The sequence below is a fragment of the Pristis pectinata genome, chromosome 8 (assembly GCF_009764475.1).
Source record: "Pristis pectinata isolate sPriPec2 chromosome 8, sPriPec2.1.pri, whole genome shotgun sequence".
In the NCBI taxonomy this organism is placed as follows: Eukaryota; Metazoa; Chordata; class Chondrichthyes; order Rhinopristiformes; family Pristidae; genus Pristis; species Pristis pectinata.
This window is the reverse complement of record NC_067412.1, coordinates 33,233,562-33,246,629: the sequence shown is the minus strand read 5'-3', so window position 1 is coordinate 33,246,629 and position 13,068 is coordinate 33,233,562. Positions and strand designations below refer to the sequence as shown.

At 41.2% G+C, this 13,068-nt stretch overlaps 1 protein-coding gene across 9 annotated transcripts in view; it reads left to right on the top strand.

The window, feature by feature from the left end:
- LOC127573482 (inactive rhomboid protein 1-like) overlaps positions 1-13,068 on the top strand; it is a 268,766-nt gene that overhangs the window by 173,933 nt on the left and 81,765 nt on the right. For all 9 annotated transcript variants that reach the window (XM_052021748.1, XM_052021747.1, XM_052021753.1 and 6 more), the window contains one exon: positions 3,359-3,489. In XM_052021748.1, coding sequence (XP_051877708.1) covers positions 3,359-3,489 — 131 coding nt within the window. The remainder of the gene's footprint in view (positions 1-3,358; positions 3,490-13,068) is intronic.

Here is a 13,068-nt window from a genome sequence, read left to right as displayed (position 1 = left end):
GCCAGCTCTAAAATAAAGGCTAGTGGTCTGAAATTACTAACTTCATTAAAGTTCTAAGGGCTGCAACGTGTCCAAATGGGAGATGGAATTCTATTAAATGACCTTATTCTTTTTGGATAAGTGCGGTTGGTTTAATTTGTCTGTACAAACTAAAGTCACGTAGATGCTAGATTACCTACAAGGTGTTGGGTGATGTTGACCTGACATAGAATGCCTAACGTAGGTAATGGTGTAGTTCCAGCCAGTGTCGTATCTCGGTCAGATTTGGGTAGGCTGGGGCCCAGTAGAGTTCATTTGATCCCAGGAAGTCTAGTCTTGTTTTTGTTCTCAGCTTTGGCGTTGGCCTACAAAGCTTCTTGATATTGGATTTCCTTCAGCGGTAATTTGTGAATTGAATCTCTTTTGCTGTGGTTCCCCTGACATGACATAATTTCATAATGGTTCTCACAATAGGTTAGCTCCTGATATGTTCAACTTGATATTCCTTGCCTGTCATTACATTAGGAAGCAGTTAGGACCTTGACTCGCCAGAGATGGTCTGCTCCAATCACTTTCTGTCCAGTCATTTTTCTGCTAACCACCAAGATTCTTGTGCACTTTATTGGTTCTGTGGTACAAGCCTTCTCTGACCTCCCCTGTTGCTAACAAATGAGACCAAATGTGTCAGCATTTTCAGTCTCCAAGTTATGTCTGGCACTTTATGATTGAAGGATTTTTAGCTTAATGTAAGAAATGTTGTCCTTTTGAAAACTTAATTTTAAATGACCCATAAAACAACAACCCACAAAATTGTGTCTGTACATTGATTTGAACTAATGAGATTTTGGCAGAGAATTGGCTGTCTATTCTATTGATATTCTGTAGTAGAAGCCCTTTTGCACAACTCTGTTTTTACTTTGGTCGGAAGACATACGATGAAGAATTAATTAATGAAGCTTAATTTTTAACTGATGTGTATTGTGGTGCTTTAGAGAAATGCGAATAATGCTGTTGCTCTTTGTCATCAGCTTGTATTTAACATCCTGCCAAAGTTCAAGAGCTGGAAATACTACTTGTCCTTTTTATGTTGGTGTTGGCAGAACTATCTTCCTCAGACAAATAGCTAATTAATCACCTCCTTCCACTTCTCAGCTATCGCCATTTTAGTGCAATGGTACTCCAGGATTGGCTGGAGCTGCTTGAATCCAATATTTACAGAATCTTAGTGGGTTGAATGGCCTTGTTCTATGCTGTCCTGTTCTGTGCTTTTATCAAACACCACCACCTGCAGGTTCCCTCCAACACGCATACCATCCTGACTTGGAAATGCATCTCTAGCTCCATAAGCCTATGAGAACACCAGACCCTTGCCATTTGGCCTCTTACTCCTCCCCTACTCCCATTGTTTTGCCATTGTCATGCTTTTAGTTCTCTGGGCTCCAAGCTCTGAAATGTCGTCTCTAAGTATCTCCAACATTTTACCTCCCCTTTGAGTGTCTTTCAAAACTTGCCTCTGAGTGTTAGGTTGCATTCATCTCTCCTCCTTTTGACCTGGAAAAGCTTGATTCCAGAAGGTACATGAGACACAGTGGGACGGGCAATATATGTGAACCTTGCCAATACTCCCACATTCTGAAAAATGAATCTGAGAAGGAGATTTTTAATCCCTTTGTCATCCTCCTTCCAGTATTTGGCCTTCTGGGCCAGTTCCCTTTTGTCTCCCTGATCTGGTTTGAAATTCCAGTTTGGAATTACTAACGTGAGGACACATGGCCTTTAGCCAGCTGAGCCCTTTGTTACTGTCACGGCTTCCCCGCCATTCAAACTGACCATGAACAGCAGTCAGGAGACTATTTATTTTTCAAAAGACCATTTCATTTCCTTGTGAGCCCACAGGAGCAGGAGTGGAAATAATTCCAAAAATACTTGGCAACGGCTCCTGTTCATCCTGAAAACTATTTTAAAACCTGGGTGGGTAGCAACAGCCTGAGGTTCAGCATTTCATCTAGTCTGGGCATTGCATCCATAGTCCCAACAAAGGAATGCCTCACCAACAGGTGCCAGGCTTGTCTGAGAATGAAGGAAAGACGCTCCCTGTTGTCTCGTGACAGAGCCATGAGCGAGCTGGTCAGCTGAGTTTGGGAGGGGAAGAAAGGAAGAAAATACATCCTCTAGCTGCCAAAGTTAGTATTCACTTTTTCCTGCCCTTTTGTGGTGGGGTTTCATAAACCAAACCACAGCAAGAGTTTTTTTTTAAACAGAGCTTTTCAATTTACAAGCAACTCAAAGCTGCTTTAAAAATATGATTGCTTTTAGATTTAAGGTGAGAGGAGGAAAGTTTAAAGAGATTTGCAAGATGAGTTTTTTAAACAGGGTAGGTGCCTGGAAAGGGCTGCCGGGGAGCTGGTGGAGGCAGATAAAGCAACATTTAAGAGGCATTTTGATAGATACATGAAGAGGTAGGGTTGGAGGGATATAGACCACATGTAGGCAGGTGGGATTAGTTTAAATTGGCATCGTGTTCAGCACAGACATCATGGGCCAAAGGGCCTGTTCCTGTGCTTGTACTGTTCTATGTTCAATGTAGGTTGTGTGACCTGACTTGCAAACTCGTGGAATCAAATAATGAGACAACACACCATGATATTGAAAGTGGAATAAAAAAAAAACTAGAGATGCTGGAAATCTAAATTAAAACAGAAAATGCTGGAAATACTCGGCAGGTTAGGCTGTATCTGTGGGAAGAGAAATTGAGCTGATGTTCCAAGTAAAAGATTCTTCATCAGAGCTCAGAAGGAGGCAAGTTTGTTCAGCTGCAGGGTGAGTGGGGAAGGAGTTTGGGGGGTCGGGGGAAAAGAGTTGGAATCTCTGATAAGGTGACCATGGGGTAAGCTGTAAAGGTGGTAATCTGGCCAGTGAGTCAATGAGAGCAGTTAGAAGGTGAGGAAAAACCCAGAGTTGTGCTTTTCTGTGGGAGTTAGGACATGGCCAGCATGACCTGCTGGGCATGTCTTCCAGTTCTGCATTTCACAATTCCTCCATTCTTTTATTTCTTCTTGCTTCTTAACTTATTGACCAATTAGTCTTGTTTACAGTTTATCCCCATGGTCACCCCAGTTTTGCCCTAATCAGAGACTCCCTCCACCCTTCCTTGCCCTCCAATTTAACCAGCTGCTTTTGACAGTCTTCCAGTTCTGAGGAAGGATCTTCAATCTGATATTGAATGGGACAATTTGATAAACTGGAAATATTAACACTATCAGAACAGAGATCCACCTGGAGGTGGTCAGGTTTAAAAAGCAGCAACAACTTATGGGCGCACCTTGTGAATGTAAAGATAATGACTTAGATAGAAGTAACCCTTTTGTTCTGTCCACAGCCTTTAAGGCAACAACTCTATGTGCGGAGCGTCAGCATGCCACCTGAAAGTACAAGGGTACCATCTCCGCCAAACGAACAAAGGCGACCTACGTTCCAGAGGCAGACCTCAATAACCCAGACCATCAAAAGGTAAGGCAATACTAGAAATCCTTCAAAGTTACTAAAAGTAAAGCTACTTGACTGAAGGGAGAAGGAGCTTGTAAAGCTGAGAATATTCATGGAAGATGGCGATGGAATGACATTTGGAGTGCTCCCAATAATAGGCAACATTAACTGCTCTTAAATATAATTGCATTTGCTCTCAAAATGAGGCAGGCTGTTTTTTTTCTACTGTTCATAATTGCAGTGGAAACATTACTCTCAATTGTGTTCAATTTGATGTCTCTGTTGGTTCAATCTCAGATTAAGAAAGCAAAGTTATCCAGCTGCGAAGGTAGTAAAATGTTTAAAAATAAATAAAATTGAGTTTGAATGAAGCTGGTGGACTTTTGCTTGAGTAATAGCTCTAAGTTGCTTAATACTTAGATAGAGGTTTTACTTTTTCAGAAGATCATTCTTGGTATTTAATGTCTGTTATAAGATTGAGAGTGGGACTGAGGGAAGAGCTGCTCATTCCATCCAGTTTCATCTGGAAAAACCCAGATGATGCAAAATTAATGGAAGATCATCAACTTGAAACTGTAACCCTTTGTTTTTCTCACTGCCTGACCTGATGTGTATTTCCACCAGTTCCTTTTAATTCACCTATAAATATGCCATGCAGATGCTAACATCCCTTTCATTGTCAGTGTAAATGTTGTTGCAACTTAATTCTGAATGTTCTTTAAGTGTAATGAATCAAGCTCATAGGTGCACTCAGTTCTGTGTTGATGTATAACAGAGCTGGCTAGAACAAAGCTGTGTGAAGAGTGTGGGTTTGCACCTCTTGTATTTCTACCATTGTCTCTTATAGGTGTTGCCATTGGGCTTTAGTTTTGTAATCAAAAACACCCTTCAAATGACTCATTCAAATATCTTTTCTACACATGAACTTATTTCTTGAGTGTTTATACATTACTGAACAAGAGCTGAATCATCTCCCTTTGTGATGAGGAAATATGAAACTTGCCCAATTCTATGACTGATTTGGTTATTTTTTTGCCCTGCCTCTCCTTTCATCCTGAATGCTGATGGGTTCTAGTAGCATTTCTTCCAACTTTCAACTGAAAGACAAGAATGCAAGGAAGTAACAGAAATCTCACGATTGATGGAACAACTTGATTTCTCGAGTGCTGATCATGATCATTGGACTATAGATGCGGTTTTACATTGGCAAACTTTCCACTGATGCATTAGTGTGCTTGAGCCCTCTTTATGGTGTAGGGACCTATCGTTGCACTGATTGTGTTTAACCTGCTGGTCCTGCTGCCTTTAGGTCAGAGGTTTTCAACCTGTGGTCCGCAGACCCCTGGGGGTCCGCAGCGGGTTGCCGGGGGTCCGCGAGCAAGCCAAGAGAAAAATGGAGAAGCGACCTGTTACAAAGACGTAGCTTGCTTGCTTGCTCCAGTTTTCCACTATTCAGCAAATTGGCCATATCTATTCTATCTGTTATAGGCGACAATCTTAGAGACTTAGACGGTGTTCCCTTCTGGTAAGCTGCCGTTTAATATTTGATTTGTGTAGTCCGAGTAGTCAGTAGTGTTCACTACTCACTACTATTCTGTTGTGCACTGTAGTGTTAGTGAGACTGAGTGACGTTGTTGGTGTGCCTTCATAATATTGCCTACTTAACATGCATTTATGCCACAGTGACGTCACTGTTAAACGGAAAGTGCGTAAGCGTGTAAATTTTAGATTAGTTTTGATCATTTTGTTTATCAGTAATAGTAATTAAACTGTCCAGCATGTATTGCTGAGTATGGAGAAATTTCTGACGAGAAAAGCTGACCAGAAACCAGAAGATTCTGACGACAAAGGGGATAAGGGTGACTGAAAGAGAAAACCACGCAAGTATGATCCAGAATACAACCTCTGTGTTGTGTGTTTGCAAACACTGTCCAACGATGCAATGAAACCAGCAAAATTAAAGCGCCATTTAACAACAGTGCATCCAGATACTGCCAGTAAACCAAAGGAATATTTTGAGCGGCAAAAGGAGCCGTACCTCAAGCAGAAAGGCAAAATGACAGCCTGCGCCACTGTAAATGAGAAGGATCTTCGCGCATCATATTTGGTAGCATTATGAATAGCACGTTCCAGAAAGCCCCTCACAATTGGAGAAGAGCTTATACTGCCTGCAGCAGTAGATATGTGTGAAGTTGTACTGGGAAAAGAATCCAGTCAAAAACTGAAAGCCATTCCACTGTCTGATAACACAGTAAGCAGAAGAATTGATATGGTGGAAGATATACAGAGCCAGCTGATAGCACGTCTTCGGCAAGTCAGATTTGTGATTCAGCTCGAAAGTACTGATGTTGCCAGTGCTGCGCAGTTGTTGGTTTATGTTCGATATTGCTGGGAAGGAGAGACTTTGGAAGACTTTTTGTTTTGCAAGGCACTCCCAGGGCATACAACTGGTGAAGAACTTTTCCGTGCGCTTGACGCTTTTTTTGTACAATCTGCATTGGCGTGGACACAGTGTTTTGGAGTTTGCACGGATCGTGCTGCCGTAATGACAGGATGGAAGTCTGGTTTGGTCGCACGAGTGAAAGAAGTAGCTCCACATGTAGCAGCAACCCACTCCATGATTCACCGTGAGGCTTTGGCTGCAAAGGATATGGATGAAAATCTTGCGAATGTGTTTTCCATGTGCATTAAAATCATTAACTTTATCAAAGCCAGGCCGCTCAATCATTGTTTGTTTGAAAACATATGCCATGAAATGGAAGCCGAGCATAAGCATTTGTTGCTACATACAGAAGTCAGATGGCTGTCATGAGGCCGTGTTGTGCAGTGTGTATATGAATTGCAAGATGAACTGCTATTTTTCTAAATGAGCATAACGGATTATTGGCACAGTTCTTGACAGATGAGACGTGGGTTGCCAGATTAACTCATCTTACAGATATTTTCAACATTTTGAACAGATTAAATCTATCATTGCAAGGACCTGGCTCAAATGTTCTGAAAACGCATGACAAAATCAATGCCTTCCAGAAAAAACTCCATATCTGGAAGGGAAGATGCGAGCAAGGCATCTAATATATATTTCTGTTGGTGGCTGACTTTCTGACAGTGAACGAGACTGACAGAGGCCATTGCGAGCACCGTTTTGAACCATGTTCAACAGCTGTCACATTATTTCCATGAGTATTTCGGCGACGATGACACGAGCATGTTTGATTGGATTCGAAATCCGTTTGAATGCATGCTTATTGATTTAACTGGATGTGAACAAGAAGAATTGGCTGAACTGTCATCTGACAGGACTTCGCGCTTGCAGTTCAACCGAATGTCACTGTTGTCGTTCTGGATAGCATGTTCCCAGGAGTATCCACTGCTGTCCGGCAAAGCCGTCAATGTTCTGTTACCATTTGCAACCACTTGTGCAAAATAGCATTTTCTGCAGTCACTGCCATGAAAACCAAATACAGATCAAGACCGAATATTGAGGATGACATATGTGTATGTTTGTCGCACATACCACCACATTTGGACAAACTCTGCAGTGCAAAACAGGCACAACCTTCACATTGAACTGAACACTGGAAGACACCGCTGGTAATTTTCGGTGATTAAAATAGTCACTATTTCAATAGGGCCTATGTGCAGTAATTTAAGTGTTGTATGCATGAATTATCGGTGGTTTGATTTTTGTGGGCTTTGGGGGCCCGCCATTTAACAAGGACATGTTCTGGGGGGCCACAGCATGAAAAAAGTTGAAAACCATTGCTTTAGGTGACTGGAAACCAGGTGAGAATGACTTTTGTGTTCTCAGCAGTGTATAAATGAGGCAGTAATGGCTTGAAAATTGTATCAATTAACTTAATTCTGCATTTTCCTGTCATCATTTCTGACCCAGTGACTCCTGTGGCCTCCTGTTTTCCACAAGCCTATTTCTAATGCACAAATTGGGATGCTCAAATAGAATTTTCAGATAGGATGCTTTGCCTGCTAATTGGTTTATTCTCTTAAAATTATGCATTTCCCAGTCTGTGCATCTCCATAATGTTGCTCTCCTCTACAATCCAATTCCAATCAGCTTCATGAGAAAGCTGCCAACACCCAAACCTGATAACAAACTGCTGTCAGCTTTGTCACAACTCACTAACTGTGCAAATGAGGCCTTGCCACAATAATCACTCAGATCTTTTTCAGCCTTCTCCCAAAGTGAAGGCCAAGCTTGATTTGTATTTTTCTCATCTTGTGAGTCTTAGAAATATGTCTAGCTTATCTTGGTAAAATGTTAAGTGATGTGTTGCTAAGGAAGCAAAAATGTAGGAAATCCTTGAGCTTGGATTGCAACCCTTCCCCTGCCCATGTATAGAATATTATTTAGGAACTGAGCAGCGTGGATTCCTGAAGGGACCAGATATGGTCTGCTCTATCTGCTCAAACTTTGGCAAAAAGATGGCAAGAGTTGTTACTTATTTTTTTACCAATGGAACAGTACAAGTAGTAGCATTCTTTTTTAAGCTTTAAAGGTATTTAAATTGAAACTATTGAATGAATTAAATCAGACATATCATGTACAATGAGATTGCCAAATATTTATTTGGTATTTGTCTGGCCTTTGTGTGCCATGAAGTTCCTTTATAGGTCACTGTGAAAAACAATGAATTTCTGAACCCAAGTTAATTACAGTTATGTCAAAGCAAATTGGATGAAAAAAATCTATACAATTTAGGATGAGTTAGGAATAAACCAATTCAGTTTGCAAAACAATGTACAGTTTGCTAGTTTGGGTCTTTCTGATGCAAGTTGTGTCAGTTCTGTCATGGCTTGGGGAACTAGCAACCGTAATCTTCCACTTGATATAAATATATAAATAATACAACAATCATAATACTTGGAATAACTGTGATACTGTTTGCTTTGTCACCCGAAGTGACTAACCTTTGCCACAAGATGGACCTACTAAGACAGTCTTCTACTGTGAAAACAATTAACAGGATCCCATAATTTTCAGCTTTAAGATGGCTTCCATTCCTGCCCTTTGGCCCACTTTGAGTATATGAGAATTAACATTTCCTGGTTTCCTTCAGTCCATTCAAAGAGGCAATAGCTACCATAACCCTGGCTTAAAACTGTATTTATCAGATGATGAATACTGTATCAAAATCTACATTCTCCCATACTGTGATAAACTCTGGCATCATTGAATTGTGTACACACTTGCTCCACTGTGCAAATTGTTAGTTCCAGTCAAAACAACAATAAACTTCTGAGCTTCTGATGTGCCACGTTGGGTGAATCATCAAAGTTTACTCAGCAAGTGATGCTTTTAACCTTTCAAGTTAAAATGCTACTCCACCAGTTTGCAATCATATTTGCTCATATTCAATCCCATCATTATTACATTATTGCTAAACCAGTGATACCACATTGGTCATTCACTCTAGTGTGATTACTATTCCACAGCTGGCTCGAGAAATAACTTAAAAGGTTGCAAATTCATGATGAATTAAGTCCACCATAAATTTAAAATTGTTTTACTCTCTGATGTAAAATCTGCATTGACCAAGTTGCAGGTAGCAGCTCACCATAAGTATGTAGCAGTGAGGTTATTCTTGCCATTTTTTTAATGCTGCAAGTTAATGGAATTTAGTGATGCAACAGAAAACAAATTTGTGCTGGTTATTTCCTCAGACACTCACTCTAATGTCAAAATTGTGCCTACTTCCAATGCCCTCTTCATATCCCTCATTTTCATGACACTGACCCACTCCTATATTGAAAGAAAGTGATTGGAAGGTTTTTCCCTTTTAGTTTGTGACTGAGAAAATCACATTCTCACCACCTTTTGTCATGTTTATCTTAAATGTATGGTCCCATAAAGATCAGTAGATGAAATAATCTATCTAAAATCTTCAAAATCTTCGGCACCCCAATGAGGTTCTCTGGCATAAAGATAAAAGGGCCCAGTACCTTGAATCTCTCCATAATCCAGTGTTCACCCTTAATAACATTTAAGCAAAGCTAGAATGCTGCTGCTTCTCCAGTGCTTTTGTACTTGTACTCAGATACTCAAAATTCCCCAAACTAATCCAGTTCCTCTTTGATTTTTAAATTACATACTGTATATCCACAAACTGGAATTGTATGAAAGTAAGGGGAGCAGACCAACATTGTGTGGAAGGGGGTGGAGGAAGAAATCACATCAGCATTGAGTGGAAATGGGAGGGAGGAATCTGACTGGTGTCATGTGATGGGTTTGGGATGGGTGAGTCAGACTGACATTGTGTGGTGGGGAGAGAGCGGGTGGTTTGATGGGAGTCATGGGAATCAGGATTGGAGTGGGGCCAATTGGTCTGGTGAGTGAGTCAATGTTTGGGATTTTCACTGGAGGAGAATTCACAGGATTGGGGGTGGGGAAGGGTGATATGTTAATACAAAGGGAGCTTTGAGAAATTTACATACAACAGGCTAGTTTAATTAACTAGCCTAATCTAGATGTCTTTTAAGTGTCTAACAATGGGTGCCCTCATATCAAAAATGTAGAGAGAAATGACTTCACCTTTCTGATGTTCAAGTGATGCTGGAAGTGCCCAGTCACATTTCTGCACTGATGTGGTTGTCTGGTTTCTCTCTGGGGGATTGGGAAGGAAATAGACTTTCAGTCGCATGACACGAGGCAAAAGTGCACCATTGCTCAATTGTATTTCTAGGCAATTGTGTCTGGATCCTGCAGCTGACTGTCTTCATCTCCACCAAACTATTTGAGACTGAACCAGACTCTGCAACCATGTGACTCTGAGATGAGCTTCAGTGCGCTGGTTCCTCTTCTGCTATATCACCTGGCTCTGTAGCTGAGGCTCTGAGCCAATAGCTCATCTGCTGAAATCCTCGCCCCTTCCCTTGATACCTGTGTACTTGACTGTCACAGTGCCGCGGTGTTTGTATGGAATCTTGGCTACAATTAATACTGCTGAGAGTACCAGTATTCTTTCTGTCATTAATGATGGGAGAAGGATGTATGTATAAGGAAAAGCAGCAAATGTCCATGTCAAATGCTTCACCTTCTTGGTGCAAGGACAGTATTGCCATCATTACCCATTTTATAAAAGAGAAGAAAAGATGTATTTTTATTGATGATCAACTCCTAGCTAGATGATTAGGGGTACTTAGAGGAAGTAGATAAATCTATTGAAAGGTCAAGAAATTGAGGACTATGGGGAATTGGCACAGAAGAGGCAGAGAGGCCTGGGGCAGATCAGCCATGATCGTACTGAATGGTGGGGCAGACTTGAGGGGCCAAGTGGCCTACTCTTCTTGTTCCCTAACTCTCAAACTTTTGAAGTTATGAAAGGCCTTTTCTCTTCCTGTAATGATATCTTGGTGAACTGATCCTTTCCTTTATTGTGTGATCTATATGTTTGTTAAAACATTCCAGTGCTGATTTATTGGTGATTTATTATAGTGTAGGAGATTCGCATTTAAATCTAGAATGGACTTTCTTTCACCAATCCAATATTTTCATTGCCTTTTGTGTGGAAACAGTTCAAACTTTTAAAGAGACAGCAAAGAATTAATGGAGTAAAATGACGTAGGGCAGCGCGCTCTCTAATGTTGAGCATGTGGGCCGAGAGCCCAAAACTCTGGTCTTATAACTGCAGATGCTAGAAATCAAGTCAAAAGCATAAAATGCTGCAAGGATTCGGCAGCTCAAGCAGCACCAATGAGGAGAGAGGTTTCAGGTGTACTGTTGAAAGTATCCTGACTGTTTGCATCATGGACTGGTATGGCAAATCGAATATGCAGGAATGTAAGAAGCTGCAGAGAGTAGTGGACTCAGCCCAACACATCTTGGGCACATCCCTCCCCACCATCAGTAGTATCTACATGAGGCGCTGCCTCAAGAAGGCTGCATCCATCATCAAAGATCCCTACCATCTAGGCCATGCCAACTTCTTGCAGATACCATCGGGCAGGACATACAGAAGCCCGAAGTCCCACACTACTAGGTTCAATGGCAGCTACTTCCCTTCAACCATTTGGTTCTTGAACCAATCGTAACTTTCCTAATCACTACAGTTTAGCAACACTATGATCACTTTGGTTATTTTGCACTTAAATGGACTGTTTTTTTTTTGTTCTAATTGTGTTCTTTCTTGTAAAAATTGTGTGTAACTTGTTTAATTATTTTTTTTCTTGTGAGTGCTGCTAATATGATGCTACGTGCCTTTAATGCTGCTGCAAGTAAGCTTTTCATTGCCCCTGTGCATACATGTGCATGTGACAATGAACTCAACTTTGACTTTAGAACTGATGACTTGTTGGGTTCTTAAGCTAGTGTTGGGCCCCTTTGAGGCATGCTCATGGGACCTTAAGCCTGTAAATGGTTGCAGTCTGGAACATCTGAACAGCTGCTTTTTCAAGCCCAGCTGTACCCATAATGTAGGCAAAGATCAAGCACAGAATGCCTTGCCCCTGCAATTTCTTCTCTTGGTTTCACTTCCCATCCGGTGTGCACAATGCAAATCAATGTCTGTGTTTCTGCTTCCATGGAAGGGTTGAGACTTGTAGCCACAGATGAAGTACATTTAAACAACATCTAAAGACATCTGGATAAGTCTATGGATAGGAAAGGTTTAGAGGGATGCAGGTAGATGAGATTATCTTGGGTGGGCACCTTGGTCAGCATGGATGAATTGAGCCAAAGGGCCTGTTTGCGTGCCGTATTACTGAGCATTTAAATTTTAAATATTAGTGAATGTCAGGGTTTTCTAAATTCAAAACCACAAGTAATTGAAGGATTAGGAGTAGCAATCTCCACCCTTTACCATGATATCAGAAGAGCCATGAGTTAGACTGAGAACAGATACAAATTTAAAATTACCTGCAGATGCTGGAAATCAGTAATAAAAACAAAACATTGGTAACACTTGCGTGAGTCAGCGTCTATGGAAAGAGAAACAGTAATAATGTTTCAGGTCAGAACAGGGAAAGAGATTTTAAAAAAGGTCGTTAACTTGCAAAGAAAGTGGCAGGAGAGATGTATAGGACAAAGGGAATAATAGTGATAGCGTAGGACCAGATCAAATGGGCTACTGGGGCAGTTTGATGATGCCCAGCAGGTCAGGCCGTACTAATGGAGAGAGAAAAACTGAGCCAAAATCAAAGTTAGATGACTTGCAGAAATGACCAGTCCTGATACAGGATTACCTAAAGTTGGTGAACTTTATCTAGTCTTGAAGGCTACAATGTGTGCAGATGGAAGCTGAGACTGTGTTCCTCAAGTTTGTGTTGGGCTTGTAACAGCACAGAAGGTAACAGGCTGGTAGGTCAGAGTGGTATGTAGAATTAGTGGCAGGCAGCTGGAAGCTCAGGGTTGCTCCTATGGACTGACTATAGGTGTTCTGCAAAGCAATCACTCAATCTGCTTTTGGTTTCTCTCATCCAGAGGAGGAATTGTCCAATGTAGGTCATAAGGGCAGACTTTGGAGTGGGCCAAATTGCAGCAGTATAAATCTGGTGTGGCCTTTTAAATCTAGAACAGAATATATTCACAATGTCCTGAACTGGGTTAAGTTTTTTTTCCTCTGGCAGCATAATTTTTTCAGGAACTTG